The 12,656-nt window shown below is 37.2% G+C and overlaps 1 protein-coding gene across 4 annotated transcripts in view; it reads left to right on the forward strand.

Moving 5' to 3' along the window:
* Window positions 1-12,656, forward strand: part of HIPK1 (homeodomain interacting protein kinase 1) — a 48,186-nt gene that overhangs the window by 27,201 nt on the left and 8,329 nt on the right. For 3 of the 4 annotated variants that reach the window (XM_031457858.2, XM_031457857.2, XM_031457860.2), the window contains exons 6-13: window positions 376-560; window positions 877-1,039; window positions 1,938-2,163; window positions 6,118-6,239; window positions 7,182-7,316; window positions 9,958-10,100; window positions 10,644-10,826; window positions 11,324-11,530. In XM_031457858.2, coding sequence (XP_031313718.1) covers window positions 376-560; window positions 877-1,039; window positions 1,938-2,163; window positions 6,118-6,239; window positions 7,182-7,316; window positions 9,958-10,100; window positions 10,644-10,826; window positions 11,324-11,530 — 1,364 coding nt within the window. The remainder of the gene's footprint in view (window positions 1-375; window positions 561-876; window positions 1,040-1,937; window positions 2,164-6,117; window positions 6,240-7,181; window positions 7,317-9,957; window positions 10,101-10,643; window positions 10,827-11,323; window positions 11,531-12,656) is intronic. The other variant, XM_031457859.2, reaches the window with a different exon arrangement.

Below are 12,656 nucleotides of genomic sequence, written 5' to 3' on the forward strand. Positions count from 1 at the left end.
ATTGAGTGCTTTTGTTCCAAACTCTAGTTAAACACATATTTTGTCATTTAATCTCAGAAATAGAAACTTATATAAAAAGAATAACAGTTACTTTGGCTTAACTTCTTTGATCCAAACTTTGAATGAAAATAATTTATTCAGCTTTATGCTACCAACAAACTGTACCAAATTGAAGCTTTTAATTAAACAGTAAGAAGAGCTTCCATTTGTGAAAAAACTTCCTCAGGTTTTTCTCTTGAGAGATGTGTATGTGTGTGTGTGTGTGTATATGTATGTGTGATATTTTATTAATATATTTATATATAGTGCAGATATTAAGTGTCAGCTTTAAAGGTTAAGTGATGAAGCGTAATATTTCTAAATTTTCCTTGGAAGGTGAATATGTCCACAGACTTAGAGGGAACAGACATGTTGGCAGAGAAGGCGGATAGAAGAGAATACATTGATCTGTTAAAAAAAATGCTAACAATTGATGCAGATAAGAGAATTACTCCTCTGAAAACTCTTAACCATCAGTTTGTGACAATGACTCACCTTCTGGATTTTCCACATAGCAATCAGTGAGTATAGTCTGGTCTGGGGCATTTTGCCATGATTTGGTTCTCTGTTGAGTTACCATCTTACAGCTAAATGGAAGTATCACATGAGCAGTGGCTTTGGCATTTGCATATTTGGCTCACTGATGGTTTTCTTTCTAATTGAAAAATCATGAGATTAAAAATTAGATGTGTGTTTTTCCTCTTTATGGTTATAAAAACTCGATTCATTTTCTGAAAGTACTTAGGGGGAAATGTTGATACATATTTGTCTTGAGTTATTTGCTATCTGTTTAAATCTCAGCATTTATTTCAGTGCATCTTTAATCTCTTTTTTCAGTGTCAAGTCTTGTTTTCAGAACATGGAGATCTGCAAACGGAGGGTTCACATGTATGATACAGTGAGTCAGATCAAGAGTCCCTTCACTACACACGTTGCCCCAAATACAAGCACAAATCTAACTATGAGCTTCAGCAACCAACTCAATACAGTGCACAATCAGGTAATCAGTAAATGATTTTGGAAACTCAAACCTAAGTGGGATGGGAACTAGTGATAGAGTATGGAGTAAGAAAGAGTATGGAGGTAAAGAAGCCAGTCTTTGCTTTGGTGGTATTGTTCCTTAAGAATTTTCAGACTGATAATACCTACCAGTCATGTGCTGACAGAAATTAAACACAACGGCCTAATCCATGCCCTCATTGTCTTAGCATAGTCAAATAAATGGAACCTGACTTTTGTACTAGTTACTGCTGTTGGTTTTACTGACTTCAGGCAAATGATTCTCTCTTTGTTAGATAGTTCGTATTACATATATTAAAAGGTGTTTCCAGTATTTTTTTCCATACTGTATATTAGATCCTCAGAACTTACTCATCTGGTAACTGGAAGTTTGTACCCTTTGACCACCTTCCCTGCCATCACCCACCCTGCCCCGGCCCTGGCAATCACTAATCTTCTCTTTGTTTCTTTGAATTCTGTTGGGTGTTTCCAATAAGTAACTTTGAGTGGTTTTGCATTTGTTTGTCAGTGATATGTACATTTAAGTTTGTTTCTGAAGATGTAATTTTCCTAATTTCTTAGTGAGGTCTACTTTTTAAACAGAAGAACATAGGAGATTTGGTGGCATCTCACATCTAGCAACTTTTTGCAAAGAAAGAAGAGGTAGGGAGTTATTTACGTAGCCTCAACCAGAACAGGACTGTTTTTTATTCTTTGTTCTTATTCAACTTTATAAGCTGCCTTAAATTTAGAGATAGGGAAAATTTCCTAAGCAGAGAGTTATTTTAAAGACAGTTAACATTACATTTTCAAACTTTGTTCTTAGTTTTTCTGGATTGATTCTGTTAATATATAAAAGTGTTTATACCAGTATACAGCTATAATGATTTTGTTTTCAGGCCAGTGTTCTAGCTTCCAGTTCTACTGCAGCAGCTGCTACTCTTTCTCTGGCTAATTCAGATGTCTCACTGCTAAACTACCAGTCGGCTTTGTACCCATCATCTGCAGCACCAGTGCCTGGAGTTGCCCAGCAGGGTGTTTCTTTGCAGCCTGGAACCACCCAGATTTGCACTCAGACAGATCCATTCCAACAAACATTTATAGTATGTCCACCTGCTTTTCAAAGTAAGTGGGGAAACTCCTATATCATATGGTAGTATATCAGACCTGCCTGCTTTTAGGCAGATCCTAATTAGGTATCTAGTTGTTTAGTTTTGATCTTTGACAAGTTTAAACTCAGTCTTTGATTATGAAGATAACTGAAGCTAATGAAGTAAGTTTACCTTTTTTACATTGGTTATTTATCTAATTATGATACTGTCTAACACATAGAAGTTCAATGAACATTTCCTTATTTGAACTACCTGATAACAGTTTTCTTGCCCAATGAGACCTTGTACCCATATCCTCTATCTAGTATAAACATGTAGCTTTCAATATGCAGAGTATATACATCTTGAAAAAACTAGTAAACAGAACTACTATATACTGAATCTTATTTCCTCTGTCATTCCATTATAAAATAAAATTAATGGTCCAAATAAAAGGTAATTTTCTTCAAAAATGTAAAAATCATGTTTAAGAATGTAGAAACCTCTTAAGTTACATTCAGAAGTAAAGATTATTATTTATTGAACTGAGAAATTCTACAAGCTGAGGTATTTGTGTGGGAAAGGCATTAAGATAATCTGCTTCAGCTTGAATTGTATTGTTGCTGCAAACTCCTATCAACAGAAACAGAACAGCTGAAGAAGGAAGGAGGCTCTGACCCACTGTGTTGCAATAAGATTTTAATTTTTCACATACTCATCCTTCCTCATTTTCTCATTGTTGTTCTGTGTTTATTGATCTGGAGAGCCTTTTAAAAGGTTAAATAAATTGTTTTAAGGATATATTCTGATGCTGTCTTGACTTTCCCAGTAGAAAGTCAATGTCAGTGCCCTGTGGGAATAAACCAGGATTCAGGCTTCTCATAGCACTTTACATAGAAGCAGTTAGCATTTTTATCTTTTTACTTCAGTTACTTACTGACTGTGACTCTTTTCTTTGTTTGGTTTCTGACAGAGTCGGAGCAAGCAGAAGGAAAAGAGGGGCTAGGGGAGACTGAGAGATTACCGGGAGGACAGGAGAGCAATAGCGATGTAAACCAGGGAGAAACCACAGGGAGAGCGGAGGAGCAGATTCAAAACCCGTAAATGCAAATTTAGCCTAACTTACCAAATTATTTTCTGTGTATACTTTGTAATAGTAAATTCTACACTTTGGGTTGTAATTTGTTGAGTGATTCTTGTACTGAACTTAGCAAATAGCCGCTCCCTCCCCTTCACCTTTCCCAAAGTGAGCTTCATTGGAAGTTTTTAGATGTGGGACTCTGAAGTTTTCTGCTTCTTCTCAGATGATATTTAAGAGATGAGGCAGATGAACTTTTTAGTTCCTTAAACAAAACAAAATGTAAACCAAAGAGGTAGAGGGGGAAAGTGGTATAACCCCTTTTCCTATAATTAGGTAAATATAAGCTCTGGACATTTTTTTCCTATTTAGGAGGTCTAAATCCCTGAGAAGAGCTAGATAGAGCAAAATTTTAAATTTTCCAAATGAAAGGATGTTTTTAAATTGAAGTGATGACAATGATGAAAACTGATATGTATTACTACATGCCAGATAATGTTCTGAGTGCCTTTACATGTGTTAATTCATCCTCACAAACAGCCCTGGGTAGTGGATAATGCGATTATGCCTACTTTATAGATGAGAAGATTGATCACGATTCCCTCCTCTGCCCACAGTTTCTGTGACTAGTTAGTGGTAGAACCACGATTCGAACCCAGGCAGTGGGGTTCATGGCTTATATATTTTGAAGTATTACTCTGTGCTGCCTTTCAGTATTTAAACTCAAATAGCTGTAAAAAGTTGTCAGTTGATTTGCCAGCCACAACCATATGCTGGTTTCTGCCCAGCAGTCCTCTATTCCAGGTTGCCTGTTTTTCTTTAACCGGCTGCTCTTTTATAAGATGCCTGTACTTAGAGGAGAATAGACCCTCATCCATTCAGTTTTACTTTTCTTTTCATACTTTCCTCGTTTTCTATTTAAAGGGCCATGTTCAATAAAAACAAAGAACAAAACAAATGAAAACTTCAGCAAGGAGGGGATAGCTCAGTGGTAGAGCACGTGCTTAGCATCACGTGGTCCTGGGTTCAAGCCCCAGTATCTCCATTGAAAAAATAAATGAGTAAATAAACCTAATTACCACCAAACAAACAAAATGAAACAAATTAGAGGAAAACTTTAATCCTTAGTTCAGGGGTCAGGGAGAGCTTTCCCTGAAGTGTTTCCCTGAAATGTTGCCTTTTGTTAACTCTTTGTTTCCGTTTGGGGTTCCCTGAAGAAGCTACCTTTAAACTAGCATTAAACTAGCTTGACTGCTACAGCTTAGCCTAAATTACAATAGTAATCTTATTTGGAATCACATTTGTAGGTCAGTGCAATATATACTACTTTCTACACTGTTTCAGTTGACCAAAATAGATACACATTTTGCTCAGTGGAAACTATTATTGTGTAATTTTGTCTTTTACTTCATCACCCTGGGACACAAAGATGAGCTTCTGTAGTGAATATTTCTTCCTAAATTTTGCCTCCTCAGTTCCTACCAATTTATAGGAGGCTGTTACAATAGTGTTGTCTTGTAGTTAGCCATGTGTCCTGGGAATATAGGCAAGAATTTTGATGTTAGTTAGCTTTCTGACTAGATAGCATTGCCTTAGAAAGAATAGCTGGCAAATGTTTTCATCTGGATGTCTGAATTTGTTACTTTTTATTGTTATATAAGTAACACTTTAAAAAAAAGCTATTGGTGTCTTAATTCTGATTTTACTAGTCTCTCTTACTTTGTACATTTCTAGATTATGTTTTCCTATATGACAATTAGTTGCTAAATTACTTGTCTTCCAGTTTTCCATTTCAGTAATTTAACTTGCTGAAAACAACAGTATTAGAGTTTATGAGTTATGCTCATTTAATACCACCTTAGTAATATTCAGAGAAATTAGTTGGCGATAGCCTAGAAAGTGTCACTGAAGGAGCAGTCTAATGAAAATGGTTGTATCCCATCTTCACAGAACTGTAGGCATTAGTGAACTAGAGGCATAATAGAAATTTAAATTCTCTACACCGAAAGTTTTGACCAGGTAGATTTAAAAGAAAGCTTTGAAGGCTCTCTTCTCAAGTCTTAGCAAAAGGGAAAACTATCTGAGCTCCTCTATTCCCCGGAATGAGATACTCCTAATCGTAGGAAATGTTCAGCATTTGTGCCCAGAAGATAATGAATAAAAAGATAATGAGATATGGTCACTATTTTAAAGGCAGGAGAAAGTTCTTAATTTTCCTAACTGCCCGTTAGCTACAAAAGAGCCTTCTTAGAAAGCTGTCAATGACTAGCAGATTTCTAAAATAAGTACAAAAAAGTGTTTCTGTAAATCACAGTGTCTACTTTTTAAATATGTTTATCCTAGGCATAGTTCTTTCAGTTCACATTATGGTTAAAGATAAAATATATGACTTATTTGTGAACCAAGTTACATTTTTTCAGGAGCAGGGTAAAACATCCCCTTAAATATTCTAAACAAAAGGGTAACTCAGATAATAAATTATTGAACTTTTCATAATTTTTCTTATCTCACTAACCAAAAGTTATAATTATATTTAACTCTTTGCTTTTAATAGATGACACTTTTTAAATGCTTAAGTTTTTTTTTTTCTTAGTAGATTAAAAGATGAATGTAGCTTACGAACTGGAGGGGTTTGTTAGTTTTGGCCTCTTCTGTTAATGGGAATGGGATGAGCGTTACGTTTTAAGCTTTGTTGGATTAAAAAAAAATTTAGAATTTCCTGAAATTAGCCCTTCTTGTATCAAGCATCTTAACTCCTTAGACTTCTGTGAAACTCCTTTAAGTGTCTAGAACTAAAACCTGGTTGATGGATTATTTGAACCAGAAAGCTAAAAACAAACCAAAAAAACCCCCAACAAGCAGTACCTCCAGACCTAGCAAAGCAGTGTAACTGTGGTGTTGCTTTTACAGCTGGACTTCAGGCAACAACAAAGCACTCTGGATTCCCTGTGAGGGTGGATAATGCTGTGCCAATTGTGCCCCAGGCACCCGCTGCTCAGCCACTACAGATACAGTCGGGAGTTCTTACACAGGTAAAAGCCAGAGCTCCTTGAATACTCAGTAGTGCTGAAGCACTCTGAAGCACTATTGACAGTCAGATATTTTGTCCTGGAAAGTGATATCTGCTTCAGCTGTAAGATCTTTCTTGGTCACGATTCAGTGGGCTTAAAATAAAACATCTATAATGGAATGATGTACTTATTCCTAACACTATCGCAATTCTGCCAGTGTCTTCCTTAGACTTGGAGGGATAGATACCCACTTTGAGAAATTGTCTTCTGAGTATATTTACTCTAATTTTGTGGGATGCAGTTAATTTTTTATCTGGATGCTTTTAAAGGAACAGTACACATGTAACAACACTCTGATTCTAAAAATGAAAGGTTCCCCCTTTGCTGTCTTAGTGTCCCTTTTGCTCACTCTTTCAGGATTTCATCACGGTTGAGAGGCTGGTTCATATCAGGATGCCTCTTCATGTGTTAACATTCCTTCATTCCTACTAGGCTGTAGAAAGCTTTAAAACTTTATACCTGCCATGGAAAATGCAACTAAGATGATCAAGAAAATCATGAAATATTCATAGAAGCAACAAATACTGTATTTTTAATTCTGTGTATAAATGCATGGCCCATGACACATAGGAAATTCTGAAATCCAAAACTCTTATTTCATGAGTGGGAAGAGGAAGAACTATTTAATACATGCCTTTGTTAACTGCGTTTTGTAGAACTGATCCTTTGAATCTGACCCAAGAAGGATTCCTATACTTTTTTGCTTTAGGCCATTGATACTTGACCTAGTGGGCCAGTGCTGTGTGGAGTTGAAGGGTAAAGTTGTGTTTGTACATGCGTTTTAAGTGATACAAAGTTACATTGCTTATTGTGGTAATAACTGGGTGGGGGATGAAAACCCTTCTGAATCCAGATAACCTGCCTCCGTGTTTGTTTCACTCACCTGCCTAATCTACATTTCAGGGAAGCTGTACACCACTAATGGTAGCAACTCTCCACCCTCAAGTAGCCACCATCACACCGCAGTATGCGGTGCCCTTTACTCTGAGCTGCGCAGCCGGCCGGCCGGCGCTGGTTGAACAGACTGCCGCTGTACTGGTAATTCCCCTCACTTGATTGTGTTACTAACGGAGTTTCTTTGGTTTCTTTCTTTTTTTACTTTTTCCTGTTTGTTTTTGTTCTGTTTTCTTCTGGTTTTCTCATTTTTCACAAAAAATATTTTAACTTAGTCTTTGCAGAGGGCATGGAAGCATGTGCCATCTTGTGGCTGTGTTCTTGCTACATCTTTAATGTCTCATTGTTTTCCTCCCGAACATTTGCTGAAGCACTGTTTGACTCTGATGTTCAGTGTGGCTCTGTAAGGAGTCAGATCCCATGATTCTTCTTTGCCAGCCTAGTGTGATAAAAGCTCTTGGTGTAGCCTCAGGAGAGCTTCAACACTGTTATCTGTCTTCTGCCCTATCTTTTACCCACCGTACCTTGAGAAGGAAGGAATGAATGGCCTTTAGTTTGGCTCTGCTGCAGGTACCCAGATGGCCAAAATTTGAACTCCTTGGCAAGTTAGCTTCCTTCTTTATATGTTGTTTTAAGGTTCTAAAACTTGTGTGCATATAGAAATGTTTAAGATGCTCTTAATTTGTTGCTTTATCAGTTGATATTAACTTTCCCTCTATGAATGCAGGAAGATACCTCTTTGCCACTCATGGTCAGTGGCAGTTTTTATCTTCCATTTAAACATGTTCCCTTTAGAACCCTTTTAGATCATATTTCATTTGTTGGTTGAAATCAAAAGCAAAAACTCTTTTATAGGGGGTTTTGGAGAAATTATTTTACAAGTAGATCTTTATACAAAAGTAAAAATATGGCTGAAAAACTTTATGTAAGTATAATATCCTTTTTTATCAAAAGTCATGGGGAAAAGCTATTAAATATCTTACAGCAAATGTCTTAGTATGGGTCTTAGGGAAAACAAACAAGCAGGACTTTGAGGTCCTTGTTCAGGACTGGTAACCTTAATAGTGATTTTTGGATATGTTTTGGTTTATTTGGGGGAGTTAGAATTGTTTATTTGATATCCAGCATTTTATTATTTAAAATTTAAAATTAGGTAACCATTTGAAAACCTAATTGACACTGTTGAATCCTGGTATTTCTACATCTTTCAAAATGGCTTTAAATTTCTTTTGTTGTTTCCCAAGGACTCATGTGAGTGAAAAACATTCTCAGAAACATACTTGGTTGCTGGAATTTGTTTGGTTTTCAGTTTAAAAGTCTTTTGTCACCACCAAATTAACTACATAATAAGCATAAAACCTGAGTGTAAGGGAGTCAGATGTATTTCCGACTTGATTGATCCACACCACTGGTTTTAACTGGTTTGACTCGCACACCTATAGTTTTGAGATTGGGAATGTTAGTTGACATTTCTCCTTTGCTGCTTCTCTTGAGTTTGCACTAGCTACTTGCTAAGCTTTGCATATTTTTGTTCTTCCTCTGTCAAAACAGTTCGTCGCTTGGAACGCCAGATTTCTGCCTCACGTTGGAATGTGTTCTTGCTCTGTATTAAACTACATGCTTTGTCTTGTGCAGGTGTTGGCTTATGGAAAGACGCATGGTGTGATTTAACATACTTCTCTTATTTTTTGTTTTGTTTTTGTTTTGTTTTGAATTCTGCTTATGGTAGCAGACGTGTTTGCAGTTTCTCTGATTTGAAGGCTTCTTGTTTGGAACCAGTATTTGTAACAAGTGGATCTGTTACTTGCAGAAATATTTTTAAAACAGTGTGTTGATGGCCTTGCAGTTTGAATTCAAGAAACAGAACCATATGTACCCAAGCAAGTAGGTGATTGTACTGTAGAATTCAAGTTTAAAAAGGAAACTTTCAAATCTGTTCCCATTTTTTTTCAGAAAATGCCACAATTTCTGTAAGAAGTACAGAAAACATATTTGTTGTCTATTGCAAGTGGCATGGCTTGTTAAAAACTACAGATCATTTATTTTCTTCGTGATTAGTTTTTATGTTGAAGTATGTTTCTACAAATGATACATAAAACAGTATCTTTTAGGTAACTATTAAAAACAAAGTATGGTACTCTATTTATTTCTTAAATATTTTTCTTATTGCCTTACTTTAAAATCCTATCCCATGGCTATAAACGATGAAGTTCGCTTTCTGTTGCTGGCATAAGCTTGTTTGCCAAAGGATTTTGGCCTTTGGTCATCCACATCTGGCTCCATTTTCCAAGTACTACCCTTTTAAAAAAAAACAATTCTCCCCTTTGTTTTATGGGTTGAATTGACCTGATGTATTTTATCTGATTGGCACGCAAAATTATAAATTCCTACTTTTAATCTCAAGGGAGCTGTCTTAACTCTTTCTAGAGATATTTTTAGATTCTTTGCAAAATGTTACTTCAGCATTTAACTAGAGCTTACCTCTGAACTTTCAGACTTCTTTATTCTACAGTATCAGAAACTCTTAACCACAGGGATCTTCTTTTCTTTAATACCCTGGTGGTCAGGTTATGGAGGTGGCCAAGAGAAAGCAGCGTGTTCTCTTTCCCTGTTCATAAGACTTGTAACCTTGAGCCCCTCTGACCTTTCTTCTTTAATCTCTGCAAGTTAACAATCTACAAGCAACTTCTTTTAAGATATGAATTTTTCTTTCATCTAAAAAACAGAAGAAAAGCCAAGAATGAGTCAAGTCTGGATCTTTTTGTGTGTGTGTGTTTCTTTACAGCAGGCTTGGCCTGGAGGAACCCAACAAATTCTCCTGCCTTCAACTTGGCAACAGTTGCCTGGGGTAGCTCTGCACAACTCTGTCCAGCCCACAGCAGTGATTCCAGAGGCCATGGGCAGTGGCCAGCAGCTCACAGACTGGAGGCAAGTGCCCCTGTGTTTCTCTCTGGGAGATTTGCAAGAGCGCATCCCTTAGGGTAGGAGCATTTGAGGATTTGGTGAGACTAGGAAGAAAATAAAGAGAAGGCGAGTTTACCTCTCTTTGAAATCCTTGAAGAAAAGACTCCATATCAGGCTAGAAGATGGAGTTATAAGAAAACTTTGAATTCAGGGAACAATAGGTTTGGAATGGAGGAGGGGAAGTTTTTTTGTTTTTGTTTTTGTTTTTGGAGGTAGTACTGGGGATTAAACCCAGGGCCTAGCATGCACTCTACCACTGAGCTATACCCTCTCCCCTTCTCCCCAGGAAGTAACAGGTTTAAGTTCAGCTATTATTTACTTCAGATTTAAGGAAAGTCTTATGTAATTAGAAACCATACAGTGAAAACCTAAGAGCCTTATAATCCAGGTGCCCAACTTTAAAAATAAAACACAGTTTTATTTGGTTGTTTTAATTGCTTTTAGTACCTATTTGGTGCTAACTTCCCAGTATTTTAGGCATTCACTCTTCTCTTTCTGTTGGTACAGGAATGCCCACTCTCATGGCAACCAGTACAGCACTATTATGCAGCAGCCATCCTTGCTGGCTAACCATGTGACATTGGCCACTGCTCAGCCCCTTAATGTTGGCGTTGCGCATGTTGTCAGACAGCAACAATCCAGTTCCCTCCCTTCCAAGAAGAATAAGCAGTCTGTTCCAGTCTCTTCTAAGTAAGTCTCGTAGGGCTGATAGTTAAAACTGCCGGCTTGAGAGCTGTGTTGCCCGGCATTTGGAGTGTTGTGGTATAGGCATTTTTGGTGTGAAGCAGCAGGTAGCTGCCAAGTTGAAAAGAACTACCCTTTGGGTGTGCGTAGAGGTGTCCTGGTATGCTAATACTTTCTCTCTGCTGCTACTTCGAATCCAGCTTTCTTTTTTCTGACGTTTTTATTTTTCTGCCCACTTTATAGAGTGAAATTTAACCATGGGGTAAAGGGCGTACAAAAATAAAATCTGTGTTCTATTTTGGTGTTCTTGTCCCTGGAAACTCTGGCCAGAGCGGTTAGTTTATTTTTTTATTGGAACTTTTATATAGTTAAGTGTATCGACATAATCATTAGGTAGAAAGGAATCAAATTGGGAAGCAAATTGGAAAGAGTTCTGGGGGGAAAAAATGTATAATTTTGGGGACCAAGCACTCAATGATATTTCTTGTAACCTTTTCCTACAGGTCCTCTCTGGATGTTCTGCCATCTCAAGTCTATTCTCTGGTTGGGAGCAGCCCCCTCCGTACCACATCTTCTTATAATTCCCTAGTCCCCGTACAAGATCAGCATCAGCCAATCATCATTCCAGACACTCCCAGCCCTCCTGTGAGTGTCATCACTATCCGCAGTGACACTGATGAGGAAGAGGACAACAAATACAAGCCCAATAGGTAAGAAAGGGGAATGGTTCCCTGGCTCAGTGACTCCTACCCTTGGTCTTAGACTGTTGGCTTCAGGCAAGTAGCCCAGTTTTGGCCAGGAAAGGAAGGAGTAACAAAGGGTATTTTGGAAGCATGGCCTTAGACTAGTGAGCCAAAACAGTCAAATTTCCATAACTGAGCATTGCCAAGTTTTCTATAATATTACACGTGTTCATCAGTTAAATCAGTCTTTCATATACATTAGATGGAAGGTGTGTATTATGTTGTCAGGCTCCCCTGGCTTGGAATGTACATTGTATGCTACAGACATGATCCCCTGCCTTTAAGGAACTTTAGAGTCTGAGAACAGATAATATAACAGAAGCATCTAAACAATAGTTAATTGGAACAAGTTGGTAGATATGTGATTATTTGAAATTTGTGTAAGTTGTTAATCTGAACAGGCCTCTTTGGAAGAGGTAGAACTTTAAGTAGGTCTACCTTCTTTTCCCCACTCTGCTCTGTGGTCATTCAGTTTAAGTACCATATTACTTCCTCTTATCCCAGCACCTTATCCAGGTCCTTAACTGGGCAGTTAACTGAGAGAGAGTGGATACATTTAAGAACTGTGATACCTCCCTTAATGTGAACATAGTTCCTTGATTGTTCTGTGTTCTTCATTGGGTTTTTGGTGTTAGACATACAGAATAACCTTACTTTTACCTGAGGCTGTAGGATGACACATAAAAGTAATTTAGGAGACTGAACAGTCATATGTATATGAAGTTTAAATGAACTTGAGAGAGTAAATTTACAATGAAGTACTTCAAAAGAGCTATTTACAGTTACAAAATGGTATTTACAAATGGCTGTCTACAAATGGTAGGTAGACTTGTAACTAAGTTTTAAAAATGGCCCTTGAATTGATTTGGTGAAGAAAAATAGTAAACTTTCCAGTGAGGAAAAGTGGCTTAGTACTGGCAAAAATTAAATAACCAGTAGGATTGCTTTGACTGGAGCCATGCCTATTAAAAAATAAGGAAAAAGTAAAGTTAGTAAGGCAGGAATCCATTTGTGAAGAAGTTTTTTTAAAAACACCTATAACAAGAAGTTTGATTAAAAGTGACAAACCACTTATAGTCTAGCAGGGAGATAG

Source organism: Camelus dromedarius, chromosome 9 (assembly GCF_036321535.1).
Source record: "Camelus dromedarius isolate mCamDro1 chromosome 9, mCamDro1.pat, whole genome shotgun sequence".
In the NCBI taxonomy this organism is placed as follows: Eukaryota; Metazoa; Chordata; class Mammalia; order Artiodactyla; family Camelidae; genus Camelus; species Camelus dromedarius.